General features: G+C 53.1%; 1 protein-coding gene across 1 annotated transcript; it reads left to right on the plus strand.

Annotated features, from left to right (window-relative positions):
* Positions 1–373: 373 nt before the first annotated feature.
* On the plus strand, positions 374–9,494 carry LOC149521006 (uncharacterized). The gene is made up of 9 exons (XM_089774331.1): positions 374–561; positions 711–977; positions 1,312–1,581; positions 1,673–1,960; positions 2,424–2,528; positions 4,540–4,669; positions 5,860–5,995; positions 7,519–7,782; positions 8,541–9,494. The coding sequence occupies exons 1-9, from the start codon at positions 492–494 to the stop codon at positions 8,760–8,762; spliced, it is 1,752 nt and encodes a 583-aa protein (XP_089630457.1). The 5' UTR covers positions 374–491; the 3' UTR covers positions 8,763–9,494.
* The last annotated feature ends 12,742 nt before the right edge of the window (positions 9,495–22,236 follow it).

Below are 22,236 nucleotides of genomic sequence, written 5' to 3' on the forward strand. Positions count from 1 at the left end.
TGTCAGTTAGTAAACTACAGAGGATAAACATTGTCAATGCCAGCTCCCCAGGCACCCCCATGGCCAGGCATGAGCCCTCTGCCTGTATCTGTGTCTCCCGTTCCCACCCAGTGCAAAGTCCTGTGTCTCCAGCTAGTTCCTATCAAAGATCACTGCTGTGGATTGAGCAGCTGGGGCTGTTCTGCTGGGTTCACAGAAACCCTCCCCTAAAATAAACACACATTGCAAGAGAGACAGCTGGGAACAAGGAGCAGGAGTTTGTTGAATCTTTATTGGTCTGATCCTGCCCCCCCCCCAAAGCAGGGCGGGGAAGGAAAGTGGATTTGCCTGAACTGAACTTTGCTCAGCTTGTGACGCTGGTTTCCTTCCCAGGTGCCTGTCGGAGCCCCAGAGAGCTGGTGCAGGGAGGGGCGGCCATGTTCTCTGCAGCTTTCTGGGGCCTGGCCCCAGAGCCCACCCCATAGAACTGCCGTTCTATTCCCTCCAAAGTGATGGGTCCTTGGGCCAACCCTGCATTGGTGTCTCTCTGGCTCCTGTATCTCTGCTCTGTTGCTTCTGCAGGTAAGTGCCCCCTGTTGTGCTGAACACCTGGGTCCCCTTCCCCACCCCAGTCTCTCACCTTCAGGGCTGGGTGTTGTGGGGCCCCCTTGGGTTGCTGCAGCCCTGGATGTCTGACTCCCCTTCCTCATTGCTCTCTCTCTCTCCTTCAGGGCTGCACCGTCTCTCCTCTTTCCAGCTCATTTCTCCCAAGGCATCCCCTGGGCTACCCAAGCGGCTGAGTGTGCTGAGAGTGAATAACCTGGTGCTTGCAGCTTATGACAGTGACACCGGCAGGCTGGCTCCCCGCAACGGGTACAGCCCAGGAGACCAGGAGTTCTGGAGCGAGATCACAACTTGGTATGAGGACTGGGACTCCTGGGTGGAGACCGAGTACCAGGTCCTGGTGCGGGAGATAAACTCCAGCGCTCCACAGGCTGGTGAGTCCTGGGTCCCTTGTGCTCACTGTGGCTCAGGAAGGGGGTGGTCAGGTGGCTCCAAGGAGGCAGGAGGAAGCTGGGACTGTGGACATCACAGGGAAGGGACGATGGAGAAGGGGAGGTTGGCTGGGAGGGAAGTGGTGCCTAACAGTTAGAGCAGGTAGGCTGGGAGGCAGAACTCCTCCGCTCTGGGGGAGGTGCAGGGTCTGAAGGCTTGTGCTAGCTGGAGGCTAGGAAGGAGGACTCCTGGTTCCCATTGCTCCCTCTCTGCTTCCTGGCTTATCTCAGGGCTTATTGACGAGGTTGTTTTCACCCTCTTTCCCTTCCCTCGTAGAGCCCTACTACATGCAGGTCCTGCAGACGTGTGATATGCACGATGCCACCGGTGCTGTCCGAGTCATCGCCAGATATGCCCTCAATGGGGAGGATGTGCTGCGGTACCAGTCGGACCAGAACCGCTGGTTCGCAGTGCACCCAGCAGCCCAACCAGTAGCAGAGCGCTGGAACGAGAAAGGGGCGAGTTTTGATGTGATGAACATCCACACACGGTGGCAATACCTCACCTTCATTGGGCTCACCGCACCCTTCACCGCTCAGCAGACAGGTGAGCGCTCTGCCGGTGCCCCTCAGCCCCAACCTGCAGCCCCCTGTTCTCTCAGGCCCTGTGACTAGTAACCCTCTCTCCCTCCCCACAGCCCAGCCCACCGTCCGTGTGGCCCTCGTCCCAGGGACCCAGGTCCGGCCATGCCGCCTCGTCTGCCACGTGACGGGGTTCTATCCCCGTGACATTGAGGTGACCTGGGAGCGGGGGGGGCAGGTGGCCCTGGGGGAGCAGCAGACCAGTGGGATCCGGCCCAACGCGGACTCCACTTTCCAGATCCAGGTGTCCATCAAGTTGGGGCATGAGGGGTGCAGCCCCACCGAGCACGTGTGTGTGGTGAGGCACAGCAGCCTGGGGAACACCCCCCTGAGGGTGACCTGGGGTGAGTACTGGGGCAGGACAGGGGGAGCAGTGGATAGAGGCTGGGAACCCACTCATGGGAAGAGCATGGCAAAGATGCTGCAAGGGATAGGTGGGGTGAGGGAGCAGGAAATGCAGAGAGTGAGATTGGGGGGCATCTGGAGATGGGCAGAAATAGAAAGGCAGAAGGGTTGGAGGAGATGGGCAGGGGTTTGTGTGCTTGAGGGGCAAGCTGAGGGATATACTGGAGGGCTGATAAGACAAGAGCCAGAGAGGGGCGGTTGGGAGCTCTCAGACAAAAGGGGTGTCTAACAGCTGGGCAGACCCTCATGGGGTTACCGGGTGGAGCAGACCAACTGGGGGAGGGGCATGCTAGCCCAGGGAATTGGGCAGGGAGCTGGTGGGGAGAGGGACTGTCCCCATGGCAGGGGAGGGGCACAACATTTCAGCAGCCTATAGCTCAGTTTCTCTGGGGGCATTTCCAGATTCCCAAGCCATGGGCTGGGCTGTTACCATGGCGATCGTAGTTGTCTGCCTTCTTGCTGTCCTGGGAGTCGGGGCCCTGGTCTGGTACCTGAGGAGGAAGCCAGGTGAGTGATGCCCCCTCTGAGGTATGGTCTTCAGGTCCCGCAGCTCGTCGGGTACATGTTCTCCAACTTCTAGGTCAGGGGTAGGCAATTCATGTTGATGGGGGGATCACTCCAACAACTTGGGAAGTGATTGAGCGCCATACAGTGCCCTGACATTATCGGATGGGGTGTGGGGTCTGGGTGCAGAAGGGAGCTGGCAGGAAGGGAATGGGATGCAGGAGGGGAGTGGGGTCAGAGAGGGAGTTTGGATGAAGGAAGAGGTTGTGACCTGGGGAAGGAGCCTGAGAAGCAGGAGAGGGTGCCAGGTCTAGGAGGGGGTCATGAGCAGGAGGAGGTGCAGCAACTGGGAAGAGTACGGGTGCAGGACCAAGGATGCACAGGGTTTGGTGTAGGGGTGCAGAAGGGAGAGCACAGGATTCCAGGGGGAGAGGGAGGGTCCAGGGTGCCAGAGGCAGGCTATAGCCAACCTCCCAGCCAGTAGCCTAACAGGTTCCTTAGCCAGGGTCCCTGCCTATCCCACTCCTGCACATGCTCAGAGCAGCTGCAGGGACCATGTGTGCTGCTCTGAACTGAACGCTGTGAGCCCGGGGAATCATAGAATCGTAGAACACTAGAATTGGAAGGGACCTCGAGAGGTCGTCGAGTCCGGTCCCTGCCCTCACGGCAGGACCCAGTACTGTCTAGACCATCCCTGATAGACATTTATCTAACCTACTCTGAAATATCTCCAGAGATGGGGATTCCACAACCTCCCTGGGCAATTTATTCCAGTGTTTAACCACCCTGACAGTTAGGAACTTTTTCCTAACGTCCAACCTAAACCTCCCTTGCTGCAGTTTAAGCCCATTGCTTCTTGTTCTATCCCTAGAAGCCAAGATGAACAAGTTTTCTCCTTCCTCCTTATGACACCCTTTTAGATACCTGAAAACGGCTATCATGTCCCCCCTCAATCTTCTCTTTTCTAAACTAAACAAACCCAATTCCTTCAGCCTCCAAATAGTTCATGTTCTCTAGACCTTTCATCATTCTCGTTGCTCTTCTCTGGACCCTCTCCAATTTCTCCACATCTTCTTGAAATGCGGTGCCCGGAACTGGACACAATCCTCCAACTGAGGCCTAACCAGCGCAGAGTAGAGCAGAAGAATGACTTCTCGTGTCTTGATCACAACACACCTGTTTATGAGGAGGAGGGGTATTTCACATGCTGCCTGTCCTGCAAAAGGCAGCTCCTGTTGGCTTCCCTGGAGCCCCATAGCCGGCTTTTCAGAGCCCCATAGCCGGCTTTTCAGAGCCCCATAGCCGGCTTTTCCGAGCCCCATAGCCGGCTTTTCCAAGCAGTGAGTGGGGGCGGGGCTGGCAGGGAGCCATCTGAGGCTCCCATGGACCATATTTTGCCCAGACAATGGTGGAGTGTGAGTGGGGGCAGCAGCGGGGGGGGGGGAGGGAGCGAGGGGAGAGGCGAAGGAGGGACCCCCGCTTACCTCCTCACCTCCTCTAGCTTCAACTATTTAATCCACATCTGTACTTCCAATGAACCCCACAGAACGAGATGGAGGATTCCCAAGGTTAAAGCAAACTGAGCGGTGTGGGGATTCCTAAATCCTACGCCTCCCTGATAGTAGAGACCTTCTTGTTTCCCCCTGCGTCTCTCCGTCCTGGTTTGTCTGGATTCAGTCTTTCTGCCTTCAACTTCGCTAGTTTGCCACCTACTCACCTGTCCGGGACCATGCTTAGGATGTATGGAGCCCTACGCAGCACTATTACACTGGTTGCCTATGCCCCACAGCAGCTGGGGTGTGTGTGTTTGATTTAGCCCCCATCATATGGTATGTATAGCTGGGGTTATTTTTTCCAATGTGCATTACTTTACACCTTGGAATCCACATTACACTCACCCCACATTATTCACATGGGGTGAGGCTGTGGGGAGCTGCCTTCGGGATGGGGAGCAGGGTCCCATCCCAGGGAGATGATGGGGCTCTTTGTATGAACCTGGTCTCCACTACTCCAGGGGAAGCCGAGCCCCACTCCAGGCCCTATATGGCCTATCTGGAAATAAAACATGGAAAAAAGACTTCTAACTGTGACGGGTTCCTGGTGGCGGAGAACTTTGTGCTGACGGCCGCTCACTGCAAGGCAGGGTAAGTGCCTCTGGGCTGGGACGTGGGGGTGAATGGGGTCAGCAGGGGAGAGGGAATCAGGAGCTCTGGTGCTGGTGTGGGGGGCAGGGAAGGGGAAGGGGGTGGCCAGGCTGGGGGAGCAGAGCCCAGGGACCTGATCTGCTCTGGAGGCATCGGCGAGTCTCTAGGGGCCTCTGCAAACCACCGCCCAGCCCCAGCGCTGGGTAAATCAATGTGGCTCTGGTCAGTGAGCCCAGATGGGGTCTGGGCCCTTGCCCAGTGCAGGGCAGGGAGGGGTCATAGCCCAAGGGCACTGAGCTGGGGGCTGGGCTGGTCATGGACCCCTGCCTGGATCCCCCTCTAGATGGCCACATTTTGCTGACAAAGTGCCAAGTCAGCAAAAAGCAGGGACAGACCCATTCTCTCCTATACACAACCACCTAATCTCCGAAAGATTCGTACCAACAACCACAGGACATACCACACTAATACCAACCTTGGAACTTTCCTTTGCAACAAACCCTGGTGCCAATTTTGTCCACATATTTACTCTGGTGACACCATCACTGGATCTAACCATGTCAGTTACATGATCAAGGGCTCATATTCCTGTATGTCCAGCAATGTGATATATGCCATCATGTGCCAGCAATGCTCCTCTGTATTGTATATTGGACCAACTGGTCAGTCACTTTGCCAGAGAATCAATGCTCACAAATCAGACATCTCCACGCACACAAACCTGTCAGCCGACGTTTCAGTCAGACTGGACATTCCCTAAGGGTATGTCTACACTAGCTCATTAGTTCGAGCTAGGTAGGCAAATGAGGGCAACCGGAGTTGCAAATGAAGCCCTGGATTTAAATGCCCCGGGCTTCATTCGCATGTTCCCGGACGCCGCCATTTTTAAATCCCCCTTAGTCTGAACTAACTGCCCACGGCTACGCGCGGCAGTTAAACGTTAATTTGAACTAACTCTTTAGTTCAAATTAACTGTTACTCCTTGTGGAATGAGGTAGTGTAGACCTGGGTCTTACAACAGAGACTTTAACACCAGAAGACAGAGGGAGACCTTTGACTATGCCAAGTAAACTACTTTACATGGTTCTGTCAACAGAGCCATGTAGTCTAAACATACCCTAAAGTGCTACATGATTGCTTTTTTGTTTTACCAAGATCAGACTAACATGGCTACCTCTCTGTTACTGTAGGGAAATCACAGTCACCCTGGGAGCGCATGACATCAGTAAATGGAGATGGAGCCGACAAAAAATCCGTGTATGCCGCAAGATCCCACACCCGGAATTTGACAAGAAAACTCGTAAAAATGACATCATGCTACTGGAGGTAACATCCCCATCCCCGCCCTCTGTCCCCAGTGACATCACACTGATGCACCCTGTGGAATAAAGTAAAAGGTTTGGGAATGTGGATAGTCCCAGAGAGGCGCAGAAAGAGGCAAACTATTACTAAATATCCTTTAAACTTTTATTAAAGGACTTCTACGTATAAATTATTATTTTATCAATTTCTTACATATGTAGGTACTAAATAATTATTAGAATGACTAATAAGCAAAATGCAATACAGTAAAGAAAATTCCCTGAGGTTTTTCTAAATCCCAATAGTTGTTAACAAGGGACCAGGGATTATTAACAGTTACATTTACATCAATCTTGCTTATAAGACTAATCATTTATCTAAAACTCTTAACACTACTACTTAACAATACCTCTAAACAATTTCAGATAACAATACTTACATTTAACAGACACACAAACTACAACAATAACAACAACATATTTGGTATTCGTTATGTTTGGGATACGTTACGCTCTACAGGAACTCGTTTGGTTCGGCGAGCGGGAGGTGGCCCTCAGGTGATCAGTCCTCAGACCTGGCTCGTATTCTGCCTTCCAATGTTTATTCCAGATTCCTCAGTTTGATACAGGAGGGGAAGCTGTTTTACAGAGAAAGCTTTTGCACGCTTTTTGTGATAGGCTAGCAGACCCTGTCTGTTAAGTGACAGGAGTAAGGGGGTGAGATGGTTTCCTGTTTTTCCTTTTCTGCCTTATCGGGCATGGCACAACCAGCACAAACTTTACATGAACTTTTCAGATCTGGTTTTTGTTACTGTTCTTCACTGATCTTTAAGTTACATAATGTAAAGGTTTTTCATCAAGGGGAAGTTGACCTTTTGCTTGGTGGCAATACACACGCGGGGCCTGGCCAGCAAAGAGCCTGCTTTCACACACCCCATCCCATCCCCCACCCCCAGTGACCTCTCACTGCTCCAGGTACCACCCCCATCCCATCACGCTGTCCTCAAAGACTGCAGGGTCTTGAGTTTTAGCTGGGAACAGGGGTGTTCCTCTGTGTTATTGAGTTTGGTTACTCCACTCAATTCAGAACTGGTGAGGTCACATCAATGTACAATTTCTCCCCCTTCCTCTCCCCTTTCCCACTGCAGAAAGGATGTGGACAAATTGGAAAGACTGCAGAAGAGAATAAGGAAAAAGTTTAGGGGGCTGGTGCACATGTACGAGGAGAGGCTGAGGGATTTGGGTTTGTTCAGTCTGCAGAAGAGCAGAGTGAGGGGGGATTTGAGAGCAGCCTGCACCTCCCTGCAGGGGGGTTCCCAAGAGGATGGAGAGAGGCTGTTCTCAGTGGAGGCAGATGCAGAATGAGAAGCAATGGGCTCAAGTTGCAGGAGGTCTAGGCTGGATAGTAAGTTGTATAGTAGGGATATAGGTGGAGTGATCCTGCTTTAAGCAAGGGGTTTGTCTTGCTGGTTCCATGAGGTCTCTTCCAGCCCTAGGATTTATGGGTCTATGATGCTAATACTGATCTTCATCACTCTTGTCTCTCAGCTGTCAAAAGGAGCGAAGCAAAACAGCTGGGTGCGTCCCATCACCCTGCCCCGCCCAGATGAAAGAGTCAAGCCAGGGACTGTGTGCAGCGTCACTGGCTGGGGCAGGAGAAAGAGAGAATTTACAAACAGACTGAAGGAGGTTGATGTGAAGGTGCTGGAGGATAAGACATGTCGGAGCAATCCTGATTGGCCATATTGTCACTATGACCCCTCCACCATGCTGTGTGCGGGGGATCCAGAGACAGGCCAAGACCCTGTACCGGTAAATCTGCTCTTAGCTTCAAACTGCTTTGATAAACCATTGGTATGATTGAGGCTGTCGGTGCTGCAGTGGGGCCAGTGCATGGGGATTGGATCATGCCGTACGGCGCTAGGTGCTGTACAAGCCTATGGAAAATTGTCTAGTCTGGTCTCAGGGAGAGGCAAAATGCAGCTGGAAGGGGGAGTGGACTGAGTAGGGCCAAGTCGGATGGACACTGGGGGTGTGTCTGGACTACATGCCTCCATCGGCAGAGGCACGTAAAATAGGCTACCCAACATAGTCAGTGAGGCGGAGATTTAAATATCCCTGGCTTCATTAACATTAAAATGGCCACCGCTCTGTGCCGGCTCAGCTGATTGTTGGCACAACGTGGCAAACAAGACGCGGATCGGTCAACAGGGGAATCCTCTGCCGACCACTCCCTTATGCCTCGTGGAACGAGATTTACAGGAGCAGTTGACAAAGACTTCCCCTGTCGACCGAGCCGTGTCTTGACTCGCACGTTGTGCCAGTGATCAGCTGATCTGGCACAGCGCGGTGGCCAATTTTATGTTAATGAAGCCAGGGATATTTAAATCCCAACTTCATTGACTATGTCAGGTAGCCTAGTTTACATGCCTCTGTCGGCAGAGGCATGTAGACTAGATGCACCATGGGAGGGAGGGGATGCTGAGCCCTGCTGCTTCAGAGGGTGTCACAGAGCTGAGTGTCAGTAGGATATGACTCACTGTTCTCCATCTCTGGCTTGTTTTGTTTAGTGTGACTTTGACGGGGGACCCCTGGTGTGTGGGGAAACAGCCGAGGGCATCGTCTCTTTCAGATCCAGAAATGAGGCCAACCCCACTGTGTACACAAGAGTGGCTGCCTTCATCCCCTGGATAGAGGCGATGATGAAGAGTGGAAAGTCCAGAGACTCACCAGGAAACTCAGCACAGAACGTATCTGTACCGCTTTTGAGTTTGGATGAGGCCCAGTTGTAGGGCCTGCTTTTCAGAGGGGCTAAAAACTTGCCTTCCCTCCTCCCAGACGGAGTTAGGAGCTAAGTTCATGATCAGACCCTGATGGTTTCCTTGGAAATAACAACTCAGGCCTTTAGCTGCCTCTTCTCTGTGGAAACAGCTAGTTTATTTAACCTGCTGTGAGAGACACGAGCCAAACACTGGTGATTTGGGGCTTTCCCCATGTCAGCCCATCGAGCAAGTGTTTATAGAAGACTTTTAACGTTACCTGCCCTGCTAAGTCTGTGACCCTGAACCCCATAGTCTTCCCAGTAATATTATTTTGATATGATTATAACATATCTCTTTAGATAACAAGTAGGGAAGGGTCTATTCAGGGCACTGAACTGTTAGGAAAGATGCTAGGCCTAAGGAGAAGCCTGGTGCCCCTTCCTGAGGATGCTACAAACAGCCTCCAGGTGAGGATTGCTGTAACTCTACGAGGACGTGAGGCGACCACACGTCTCTGGACTCCATCTTGGGAGGTCAGGAATTTTCCACAGGCCGCTGTGAGAACCCAGATATGGAGCACAGAGGTCCCCCTACCTACAGATGCTCTACACGGCAGGAAGTGACATCATCTGGGGGGAGGGTATTCACGCCTCCCCCAAGAATATGCCTGGAAACACTTGAGGCACACAGACAGAAACGGGGGCAGGGCTGGACTGAGGCTAAAGGGGTTTTGGAGCCTGTGAATGAAACACCTGGGTATTCCAAGCGAGACGCAAGTGCAGCTTCTGGAGGATTGCATCCAGTTCTGGGCCCCCCACTACAGAAAGGATGTGGACGCATTGGAGAGGGTCCAGCGGAGGGCGACCAAAATGATTCAGAAGCTGGAGCACATGACCTGTGAGGAGAGACTGAGGGATTGGGGCATGTTCAGTCTGCAGAAGAGAAGAGTGAGGGGGGATTTGAGAGCAGCCTGCAACTCCCTGCAGGGGGGTTCCAAAGAGGCTGGCGAGAGGCTGTTCTCAGTGGTGGAAGGTGGCAGAACAAGGAGCAATGGGCTCACATTGCAGTGGGGAGGTCTAGGTTGGAGATTAGGAAAAACTATTTCCCGAGGCGGGTGGGGAAGCACTGGGCTGGGTTCCCTAGGGAGGGGGTGGAATCTCTGTCCCTAGAGGTGTTGAAGTCCCGGCTTGACAAAGCCCTGGCTGGGTTGATTGTTGGGTTGGTCCTGCTTTGGGCAGAGGGCTGGACTTTATGCCTCCTGAGGTCTCTTCCAAACCCATGAGTCACCGCAAAGTGTGAGAGAATCTTATCTCAATGGGCAAAGGTTCTCGCTCATTCCTCCTTGCACTGAGGGAGGGGCTGAACTTTATTATACGCACGCTTCCTTGTGCAGCACAAGACAACTCAGCTCCTACTCCAGCAGGTCTGTAGGGGAGGAGAATCTGGCAAGCTAGGGGATTGGCTGCTGCAGGTGTTTGAGTGGCAAGGGGGAGGCGGCTTAGGATGGGTGTGTGGTGCCACCTTCTGGCTGTCCCCAGGCAGTGTGAGAGAGGCCAAAATAACCGTAGCTCCCACACGGCACCCTTGGGGGTTACAACCCATCATCTCAAACCTGCAGCCTGATCAGGGTTTACTAGTCCCATCCCAGGTGTTCGTCCACCCAGCGTCACCCTACGTTCTAAACACACCTGTTCCCACAAGGCCAGTGGGAAGCAGGGTTGCCAACCCACAGAAATTTCATTCACAGACAACATGGGAAAAATGTACGGGCAGACACATTTTTTTACAGACATAATTTTTGTACTATATTAAGACTCCATAAATGGCCAAAAATTGAAAGTTGTCGTTGTCGTTCTTCCATCACAAGAACAAGATGCTATTTAACTCACTTTCATTTAGTTAGTCATGGTCCTGGAAGTTTTCATGGACACTTCACCTCAACCACTGAGCTAAATAAACAAGGAAAATGTCCAATTTCCAGTGTTTTGCAGTAAAATGGCCGAAGCAGCACAGAAGACATTTATGTCTACACTAGCCCTCTAGTTGGAACTAGGGTGGCTAATGTAGGCATTCGAACTTGCAAATGAAGCTCGGGATTTAAATGTCCCAGGCTTCATTTGCATGTTCCCGTCCGGCCACCATTTTTAAATGCCACTAGTCCGGACTCACTGCCCGCAGCTACATGTGGCAGTTAAAGGGTAATTCAAACTAAGTCCTTAGTTCGAATTACCAGTTACTCTTCCTGGAATGAGGCGTAACAGGTCATTCGAACTAAGGACTTAGTTCGAGTTAACGTTTGACTGCCGCATGTAGTTCGAACTAGGGGGCTAGTGTAGACATGCCCTTGGTTGCTCTGGAATAATTGCTGTTTTTCAAAATGGTATTGCACTTTTATGAAATTTATGGGCACCTAAATTTTTGTACCAACTTAAGAACATAAGACTGGCCATACTGAGTCAGCCTAAAGGTCCATCCAGCCCTTTACAGACATCTCCAATTGCAGCTACTTTTTTACAGACTGTCCATAAATTTACTGACAGTTGGCAACCCTGGTGGGAAAGCAATCCAGTGAGGGCTCCACTGAGCTGCTCGCGGATCAGTCGCCGGGGCTGGGCCTCCCTTTCCCACCTCCTGTGCCCTGCGGCACCTCCTGCAGCATTTCTCTCCCTGCAGTGTAATGAGGAATGAAGCAAAAGAAACGTACTAATGTCCCTGAGTGATCATCCCAGCTCATGAAATCCAGAGCAGCTGCTGCATCTGTCCAGGCTGGGAAGAAATCAGTCCTGATGCAGGAAGTCTGGGTCATTGATTAATATGAGAGGCAGTGACCTAGGACAGATCACATGCTTTTTTCCCTACACTATCAGGTGGTGTGGAAGGAGCCAGGCATCCAAGTGTGATGGGATGGGCTATCACAGGCATGAACTAGCACCCCATCTGCAACGGGGAGTAGGGGAGTCCCCGACCCTGAAGCCCCATCCGTAGCCAGACATTGCTCTCAGCCAACAGGGAGCACAGTTTATTCCTTGACAGGGACACACTGTAGCAAGGACACGTCGTGGCAGGAACCGGGAGCATCAGCACAATCCATCTTGGATGTGTGTGTGTGGGGGGGGGGGCGTATCATAGCCAGGAGGGATGGCCAGCAGCCTGGGGACTACGGGGTTAACTATGTCCCTATACCTAGCCAGGTAGCAGTCAGGCAGGTAGGGATTTCAAACAGACAAAGGAATTTTGGGGTTTTCCCTCCTTTGTCTCTGAGCCCGTTTGCTCTCTAGATACTGAGGGAGAAAGAAGACATGTCTCTCTCCAAGAAAAAGACTCTTCATCACCTGGAAATAGAGTAAAGTCCAGATAAATTCATCAGGTTTGATTGTTTTCTGGGCTGGGAATTTGGATCTGATGTCTGTGCTGTTAGAAATGGGTTTTCCTCTTTTGTAACTAAGTTTTGGTCCATGGGAGGATCTCTTAATTGGTATATTAATTGGTGGTTCTTACCATCTAGCCATTCCAACTATAGTAACTGGGGTATTGTTTTGCTAATAACAGTTATTACTTTTTTTCATTAACCTGGTATTGGTTCATTTTTGTGTCCTGGTTTTACTTTAGGGCTGAGATTTCCCAAGTGACCTCTTCCCCGATTTTCTTACCATTACTTGGGGAATGGCACTGGTTTTTTTATTCTTCAAAAACCAAATACAGTAGACTTCTGATAATCCGGCACCTTTGGGACCCAGGGGGTGCCGGATTATCGGATATGCCGGAGTATCAGGAAATACTCTAGCAGAGGGGATTGTGTCAAGTCTGGGGGAGCGGGTCGGTGGGGAACAGCATGCTGAAGGACGAACCCTCCGCCATTTTGCAGGGAGGTGGGGAAAACCCCGTGCAGCCACCGGCGACAGGCCAGCTGGGGCTGCAAGCGGCAGCAGCGGACTTGGGGAAGTGGTGGGGCAGAGCAGCTAGGATGCTGCCGGGTTGGTCCTGAAGCACTGCCCCTTGTCTTTCCCGCTGTCCTCCACCACCACATGCAGCCCCAGCTGGCCTGTCGCAGGAGGCTATGCAGGGCTTTCCCCGCCGCCCTGCAAAACGGTGGAGGGCTCGCTCCTCACCACTCCTTTCCCTGCCACCCCACCCTCCAGCCGGCCACAATGAGGGTCTGGGCAGACCTGTCACAGGGGTATAATCCCCTTCCCCTCTCCTCCCCTTCCCTTTCCCGGCCCTTGAGCGTGAGAGGGTCTCACAGGATCTCCAATTGTCCGGCTGTCTGGGACACTTCCGGGTTCCACTTGGTGCCTGTGTAATATAAAAAGTTCCATCTGGGCATGCTCAGTGATCAGGAAGTAGCACGATCTCCCAAGTAGGAGCTTTCTACATTACACTGGACTATCTGGAGTGCCGGACCACTGGATGCTGGACAATTGGAGTTTTACTGATTAGGATTTTGGGGGGAGTTTCTGTACCAAAGCCTGTAGAAATCAGGTTTTGGGGATACCCCACCTCAACATTCATCATGCCACAATGGGGAACAGCCTTGACAGGGACCCAGAACCAGCACCCATGCCCAGCCCCCCAAGCTAGCTAGACTCCCCTCTGCCCAAGGCAGCTGAAAACTAACTTGCACACCCAACCACTGGTCAAAGCTCTCTTGGCAACCCCACCGCCTGCTTGGTCCTGCTTCCCGGGCCAAGGTGTTATCTCGATCACTGGCTACATTCTCTCCTTGGATCAGGTGATAAGCCGGCTTGCGCCATTTCCTATGGGCCTTCCCTCAGGAGTTCTCCCCCAAATATTCCCTTTCCCCCCCACTGGGCAACTAACACACACAGAGTCACTCCAGAGTAGCACAGGAGAGTCGGTATCACAACAAAGCAAACAGAGTGCCTACAGCAGTGTTTCTAAAACTTTTTCAGATTGAGGAACACAAAAACATTTTTTTTCAATGAGGAACACCAGGGATTTTTGGTTGAGCAAAAAGAAAAAAGGTTGGGAGAAAAGAGTTGGGGGCAAAATTATGGAGCAAAAAAAAAAATCACCTTTCCCTTTAAGGCTGCCATTTTGAATTCTGTTGTTCTCCAAGGCATACCTCTGACTGCCTCGTGGCACACCGGTGTGCAGCAGAACACAGTTTAAGAAACACTGGCCGACAGCGACTACCAGTGTGAGTACAAGCCCCACTATGTCCCACCCTCCTGTGCTGTTTCTGGTAGGACATAGCTCCACACACCCACGGGACCCTTTTCCTTGGTGTTACCTCTGCTTCAGAACCACACAGTGCCATTTCCAACAGTGACCGGGCATCCCTGTCCCCTTCCATCCACTTCATCCTTCCTGACCCGGTGGAAATCGTGGATTTTGACAACCCACTCATGAGCGTGAGACCACCACGTGCTGGTCACACCCACTGCACCAAATGGCTGTTCCTAGAAGTGTAATTCCAATTCCTCCAGCGTGCTCCCCAGACTCCTAGCTGTAGAGTAGCGGCAAGTTCGGAATATTTTCTCTTAATGTCCTTGGGTTTCTTGCATCATTTTTTCTCTGCATGGTGCTGAGAGCGTTTCTTGTCTTTTTACCTTCTCTTGTGGCTGTTAGTTTAACTCTATCCCATGTGTTCTAACCCAGCGTTTCTCAATCTTTTTTTATAAAGTACCCCTTTTTCCAAAAAAAAGATAAGTACCCCCAATACCTCCAGGTTTCAGGCACACAACATTTTTTTCCACCTTTGCAACACATTTGTTCGATCAACTTAATCGTATCTGGGCAGACGATGAAATTTTTGGGTTGTAACAAGTACAAAAATAATAAAGTGCCATAAAATAAAACAACACTTCAGTTTTCTCCAGTTTTCAGTTGTGGGGACGTATCCCCAAACTTCTCTCGCGTACCCCTCAGGGGACTCGTACCACTGGTTGAGGAACACTGGTCTAACAAGTGTGTCCCAATCCAAAGCATCCAAACTCTGCAGCCTCCTCTCCCTGCTGCAGGCTGACTGATGTTCCACAGACCAAAGGAAACCCTCCACCCGCCTCTCCACCAATGTTGGGATCCATCCCACCCCACCTCGCCCTGCATCTTAGCCTGATCCTGCCCTGCTCTTCCACTCTCCTCCCCTTAGACCGGCTCTCCGGCCTCCTGAGCTCCCTCCTATCGGCTCCAGAGTGAATTCCTCTGTCCTGCCCAAAGGGATCCGAATTAGCTCCAGATGGGGAATGGGGAAGAGCAAGGAACGGGAGTTCTAGGCCCACCCCAAGGAGGAACGGCGGGTTTTTGCTGAGTCTCAGCACTTATCTAGGACATCCAGGAAAAGCGCCCCACAGCAGGTGTGACCCCAAGAGCCTGTCCTGAGAGCCCAGAGCTAGGGGCAGTGGCTTGGAAGCTTGTGAGCCCCAGTAGACACGTTTGTGACAGGGAAGTGACGGCCTAGTGAGGACGTGTCACACGCAAAGGTGACAGGAAGCTGGTGTGGTGTGATGTGCCCAACGGGGGGAGGGCGGTTGCCATATGAGAGTACCTGTAAGAAACGTGAGTTACTTTCACCCCCCTCTCTGCACACATGGCCAAGGGGCAGGAAATGGCTGCATGGACCTCCCCCCCTCCTCCTCCAAGAGCCCAGGGGACACCCACACAGGCTGTGTGGGAGGGATGTGGCTTCTGGCTGAGACCCACAGAAACATCTGGGTCTTCAAGGGAGCTCTGGGCCGGCTTCTTTCTCACACTCAAGATTGTGAGGATAAGGCAACTCAGTGAGGAATGGCCCACGGCCCAGAGCACTGCACAGCTGGGTCATGCACAGCTGGGGCCATGCATAGCTGCCGCTATGGAATATACAGCTGGAGAGCTGGAATGCACAGTGGGAGGGTATGGAACTCACAGCTGGAGCCATGGCATGCACAGCTGGGGCTATGGAATGAACAACTGGAGCTGTGGATTGCACAGCTGGAGCCATGGCATGCACAGTGTGTGTGTGTAGGGGGGGGGAGTATGGAATGCACAGCTGGATCAAGGTCTATTTTGAGCTGAGCTCAGCAGCCCTGCAGCCCGTGGAAGATCCCTCCACCCCGGTGCTGGGCTGGTGATGAATAAGGCTGGTGGCCTGTGAGTGGAGGGGAGACACCAGCCCCCTTCACTCACAGGAGGGGTGGGGGACGCGGCCCCCATGGGAGATGCAGAAGGGGATTGAAAGCGACTTAGTGCAGGGCTGGGCCTGCGGGTTCCAGGCCTCAGGTGAGGGGCTGTAGGGTTCCCTGCCCCTCCGATCCAGCCAGCTCCCCATATCTGGGTCCTGCTAAGAGCCTGTGCCTCTGTCCCCAGATGGGAAAGGTCCCATCCTGCTTTCCTGTTGTATGGTTCGGCTTTTGGATATGAGAGGAGCCAGTAAAAACTCCTCAGATAGACTCTTGTGAACTGTATTATGCACAGAGTAACCAAGGAAAGCAGTGCAAGGTTACACCGATCTATTTCAATGCACGGACAATAATTTAACACCTACACCTAGGGCAATACCCAAGGATTTTAAGGATACTTATTTCTATAAATCTCTCTCTCACACACACTCACATATACAGAATTCCACCGGTAAGACCTTACGATTGTCAGATGATTAGATGATTGGTTGATTCTCAGATGATTGTCACACAGGAGGTCGTGGCCTCGTTGTTTCCCCATGCGCACAATGTCCACAATGCAACTCTCCGGCAGGAACAGGCACAGCTTCTAGTTGCAGCGAGTAAGGTCGTGGGGACCCCCGACCCCGTCCCTCCCACCCATTGTCTATTCTACCCTTATTTTATAACAAAGTGAGACTTGCCGTGGTCGTTCTAGTGAAATCTGCCAATTAATTATCTCTTAAGTGTATGCCCCTCTCTGGTACACATTCTGCTAATCAAACTACCGTCTTTTAGCGAATATACCCAACACCCAATATATGTCGGGGTGAATGCCATGGGGGTTCACAGGATTGTGGAAACCCTGAGTCCTACACACTCACCCCCATGAGCTGCCACCGCATTGATGCTGCTGTCACACTGCAAGTCTGTGACAGGCCCGGCCCGTACGTAGCCATCCACGGGCAGGGGTACACTCTTCTGAGTTCTAGGAAATGTCCTTCAGCCACGTCCGAGCCAACCTGCGGGAAGTTCCCGGTCATAGGAGACGGGCGGTCGGGACTCCTGGGTCCTATCCCACGAATCAGACATCAGAAACAGTAACACACATGAACCTGCAGGGGAACATTGTAACCTGCCTGGTCACGCGATCATGGGTTCAGAAGTTGTCGTTCTTCTACAGAGGGATTTCACTAGCCAACTTGGAGAGAGTCTGCAGAACTGGGATTCATCGACAGATTGGACACCGTGACCCTGGGCTTGAACAGAAACGTTAACTGGTTAACTCACTACAAAGCCAATTTCCCCTGCCTTTCACATCGGCTTTTTCACATCAAAAGCTATGGAAAGGGCCCATCCAACCTTCTTAATTAGCTTCATTAATATGGGTCCTACAATTGGCAGGAAGCTGGTTTTGCTGTACTATAGACTTTGGATTCTCTTATTTCCACTCCAACCCATCTGATGAAGAGGGTTTTACCCACAAAAGCTCATGATGATATTTACATTATAAAACATAGATATTTGTTAGTCTCTGGGCTACTATATATATGATGGCAAGAGCTGAGGCAGGAATAGGTTAGCCTCTCTCCCCCACCCCATGGACCACTGACGCTCTATGTCCCTGCACCTCTGAATGGAAAGACAATTATAGGCTGGAAACAGTGATTCGCAGCCAATAGGAGGAGTGAACCCTTGTACCCACAGAGGTGCAGGTAAACACGATGGCAGGGGGGCTGTTCGATTTGCCGGCTGAGAGTCACGTCTGGCTGTGGATGGGGGCGAAGAGCCTGAGGACTCCCCCATGTTCTATGCCCCCTAGCGACCACGTCCACTTGACTAAGTAGATCTTGCTGTTTTGATCATAAACTGATCATTTTTGAAGTGATAACTTGATTGTTGTGTCCTGGAAGGTCACTGGACGTCTGTGGATACAAGCCTAGGACTCGGAGATCAGTTATAAGGGATAACAGTTTGTTTTCCGGGGTTTCTTTACACTCTCTTGTGGTAAAAGAGCTTGGGGTATCCCTTTGGGAGAAATCCAAGTGCTTCTTACCAGGCGTAAGAAGAAGGAGGAATTATTTTTACACTTGATAGTGACAGCGACAGCCCAAGGCCAAGCACTCTGTGACCATGGGGATATTTTTGAAACAGAAACCTTTAGAGGAAGGTATTTAATGTCACTGGCGGGCCCCCACCTTGTGCGCTTGGAGTGCCAGAGTAGGGAACAGCTTTGACAAGTGTTATAAGCTCTGTTTCCGTCCTTTAATAGCTACCTATTGGTAAATGCATTCTCACTCTTTCCGATTTTCATCCTGGACGTCTCTCTTGGAATTGGGCTCTCCGATGGATGAGGGCTGGGATTGATCCATGCAGATACAAGGAGATTGGGATGTCACCGTCCAGAGCGACATTCTCTGTGGCCTTTCCAAGGTCAACGTAGATGCATGAACATCCACCCAGCTCCATCTCGCTTCTTACCTGATTCATTCCAGTTGAGGCTGTTCCAGTTGTGATTAATCCAGGCCCACATGGCCACACACAGATGGCTTTGAGATCCATGCAAATCCCTGTGCGTCCATTCTAGATACATCTAAAGCCCCTCATTTGTGTTCAAGACCCATCTCTCTGCCCTTCCAGTTCTGGATCCACCCACCACTTGGACACTGCTGGTCTGGCCTGATCCAGAGGCAGCAGGGGGATGGTTGGGACCTTGCACACAGAAGATTGCTCCTGGCTCTATGTGCTTCGTCCTCTGTTAGGAGATGACACCTCCCACACTGGCCAGGGACCAAATCGACAGGGGACGGGGCTGAGCCCCGTTGAGGGTTGGTAAACTGAATAGGGCAGCAGAAGTGTCTGTCACTGGACTTCTGGGGGGGTGGGGGAGATGCTCGGAGTGTCACGTACGCAAGGTCTGAGGTGGGAGGTGGTATCAGGGAGATCAGAGCCACCCGTCTCTATCTCACACAGGGGCCAGGGTGTAATTTCGCACCCAGCTCAGATACTGATCCGTGCTGTGCACAGCCCATGTAATCAAGATGGAGAAGAGCAGAAATAGGTACTTGGAGCCAGCTGCACAGAGATGCCCTAGGGCAGGGGTGGGCAAGAGATTTGGCCTGAGGGTCGCATCTGGGACCTGACACCGGATGGCGGCATGAATGGGGAAGTTACTGTGGGTTAGGGGGTGTCTCTGGGGCACAATTTGGGGAGGGGTTCTAAGAGGGAGGTTACTTAAGTGGAGATACGGTGTGATGCTGGCTATCCCTGCTTATTGTCACCCGGTGCACCAGGCTGGCGGTGTTACAGCCACACTGCTCGTCCGGACCTGTCACCGTACTGCTCAGAGCATCAGGGCAGGGGCTCCAAGAAATGCATGGCCCCTGTGCTGGGGAAGCTAAGGCTGTGGGGAAAGAGGCCAGATGAGGAGGGGCTGAGGGCCATCCCCAACTGGGAGGTCAGGGGTGGTAGAGAAGGGGCCGATATGGCCCGTGGGCCAAACTTTGCTCCCTCTGCCCTGGAGGGAAAAGGCCCCGTGTCTCCCACTGCCAACAGGTGGGTCTGGCCTCTGGAGTGAGCAGCGGGACAGGAATTGTCCCTCCTGGCCCCCCAATATTTCGGGGTGGGGGGATCTCACTACAGAACAGCCCTGGAGTGTTTCTGACACTGGTGGTTGGGGAGGGGCAGCGTTCGCCACATCCTCAGCCACGTCAAGGCAGTGGGGGCCGTGTTAGCCACATCCGCAGGCAGATGGACGGGCAGGGGCCCTGTTGGCCATGGCGCCAGGCCAGGGACCGGGGCAGAGAGGAAACGTCCCGCTAGGTGGGCACGGCCGTGACCTGAGAATTGCCCAATGGGCACCTTGGCCCGTGGCCCATCTCTAGTAGGTGTTCCCGGGCAGGAGTGTATGTGGGGCCCTGTGATTGGCTGGTCCTGCTCCCGCTCTCCCCGCCTGGTCCATATAAGCCTCAGGCTGGAGGGAACGGCTCTGTGACCAGCCCAGGATGGCTCTGACGATGCAGCTCTTGGTGGTGGGGCTGCTCCCCTGGGCCTTCCTCCTGCCCCCTGGGGGCTGGGCTGGTGAGTGGGGGAAGGGTGCTGGGTGTGTGTGGAGAGGGGCCCATGCAGGGTAGGGGGCTGTGGGGTAAGTGTCTTCCCCTGACCCGCCGGAGGCCAAGGGACTATTGGGACCCCTGCAGCCTCCCTTGAGTACCTCTGGGGCTCTCAGCCTATAGGGGTGGGTGGATCAGCCCCCAGAGGGCATCTCTGGGACCCCACTGCCAAGCCGTGTGTCCTACTTGGAGATGCAACGGGCCACTAGCAGGGTGGCCGGGGAGACACAAGGAGCAGCTGGCGGAGAGGGGCAAGATCAGGGAGCTAAGGGGAAGGGATCGGACCTAAGAAACTTGGGATCCTTTTCCAGCTCAGCCCAGGATCTCTGGGGGGGGGAATTAAACTTGTCTGTGGGGCTCTTATTTCCATGTGTTGCTGATGGAAATCAGGAACCTAAACCCCTTAGGAACACGCTCCCGGGGCCTCCAATTCCCCTTTTAAGATCGAAAATGATTCGGTGTCTGTTTGGACCAGACACTTCTTGGGGATGGGCTGGGGAGTCCGAGCAGTGACTAGCGCAGTAAGAGCTCCCTGACCTGGGTCCTGTTCCCACAATAAAGCCAATCGCTGCCATTCGTTAGAGGGGAGAGTTTCCAACACTCCCGCCCGCCCGCCTGGCGCCTGCTCCTGAGCAGATCCCAGAGGGTTGGTCGTTTTCCCGAGGGACATTCCCGCTTTGCATTTTCAACCCCCAAATATTGTTTTTCAGCCCCCAAAGCCTGAAAATTGTCCTTTAGACATTTCCCAGCAAGTGCAGAGGACAGGAATGCAGGCATCTTTGAGAAAAGAAAGGGCTCCCTGGGGTAGGATTCATTCAGTCAAAGCCACTTCCCCTGGCACCGGTATTTCGGTGACTCGGGTGTGGAGCAGCCCAGCCTGGTTCCTGTGGGTGGGTGGAGAAGCAGCAGTCACAGAAGACCCGTCCGTGCCCTACTGGGGACGGGCTGGAGCAGTGTTGGGTGACAGACCTGTGAACACAAGGCAGGGCGATTCCTGACCGCTCCGGGTGCATTTGGCACCAATTCTCCACTCAGACACTTCAGATCTCTAGATTTTCCCCTCCAGCCCTATAGGTGTGGGGCCCACTGTGGGGCAAAGCAGGGAGCTGGGATCCAGGCACTGGGATCCCCCAGGGAGAGCCTCACAAGGCTGGGATGAGGTTGTGAAAAGGATGGGGCCCTCTGTATGCATTTGGTCTCCCCCCAGGTGAGATTATTGGGGGCAAGGAGGCCAAACCCCACTCCAGGCCCTACATGGCCTATCTACAAATGAAACGTAATAACGATCATTACACCTGCGGCGGGTTCCTGGTGGCGAAGAACTTCGTGCTGACGGCCGCTCACTGCTGGGGAGAGTAAGTGTCTCTGGGCGGGGACATGGGAGCAGGGGCGGCGGTGGGGGATGGAGGAGCAGGATGCTTTGGTGCTGGCATGGGGGGCAGGAAAGGGGCAGGGGGTGGCCAGGCAGGGGGAGCAGAGCCCAGGGGTTGGCGAGTCTCTAGGGGCCTCTGCAAATCACGGCCCAACCCCAGCGCTGGGTCAGTTGATTCGGTCTGTCCCATGGTCACAGCCCCAGGGAGCTCTTTAGGGTGCCAGGCTGGGAGCCGGGCATGGACCCCTGCTGGGATCAGGGAGGGAGGGGGGAATTGGCTTGGGAGGAGTGGACACCTAAGCACAAAGGGGAGGGATGGAATCTGAGAACTGGGCTGAGATCCCTGGGCTGCCCCGTCCCTGCGAGATCAGAATTTCTGAAACGAGGTGTACCAGTAGTTCGGAATAGGCACCCTAGTCCGAACTACCTAGTTCGAGCCCCGTGTAGCCGCGCTACACGGGGTTCGAAGCAGCGGGGATTTAAAAATGGCGGCTCCCCGCTTATGCTAATGAAGCCTGGGAAATTCAAATCCCGGGCTTCATTAGCAAGTGCGGTATGCCTACATTACCCTCCTAGTTCGAACTAGGAGGGTAGTGTAGACATACCCCCAGTGACCTCACACTGCTGCAGGTACCGCCCCCATCCCATCCCCCACCCCCAGTGACCTCATACTTGTGCAACTCTTAATCTTATCCTGTTTCCTGACTCGATGGTCATTGATTCTGATGCAGTTGAGCCGAGCTCTGACATTGCCCTTCCTCACTGTCCTCTCTCAGCTGCAGACGGATGCGAAGCCGAATGCCTGGGTTGGTACATTGCAGCTGCCCCTCCCCAGAGACAGTGTTCGACCTCACACCATGTGCAGCGTCGCTGGCTGGGGCCGCACCAGCACAGAGAGTCCCTCACACTCAGACACGCTC

Source organism: Pelodiscus sinensis, chromosome 30, assembly GCF_052426305.1.
Source record: "Pelodiscus sinensis isolate ZL-2025 chromosome 30, ASM5242630v1, whole genome shotgun sequence".
Taxonomy (NCBI): domain Eukaryota; kingdom Metazoa; phylum Chordata; order Testudines; family Trionychidae; genus Pelodiscus; species Pelodiscus sinensis.

Bases quoted from the DNA above. Each gene is read 5' to 3' on its own strand.
- LOC149521006 (XM_089774331.1), top strand. From the start codon at position 492: ATGGGTCCTTGGGCCAACCCTGCATTGGTGTCTCTCTGGCTCCTGTAT. The intron at 978-1,311 runs GTGAGTCCTGGG...CTTCCCTCGTAG, and splicing joins CTCCAGCGCTCCACAGGCTG to AGCCCTACTACATGCAGGTC. The intron at 1,582-1,672 runs GTGAGCGCTCTG...CCCTCCCCACAG, and splicing joins CTTCACCGCTCAGCAGACAG to CCCAGCCCACCGTCCGTGTG.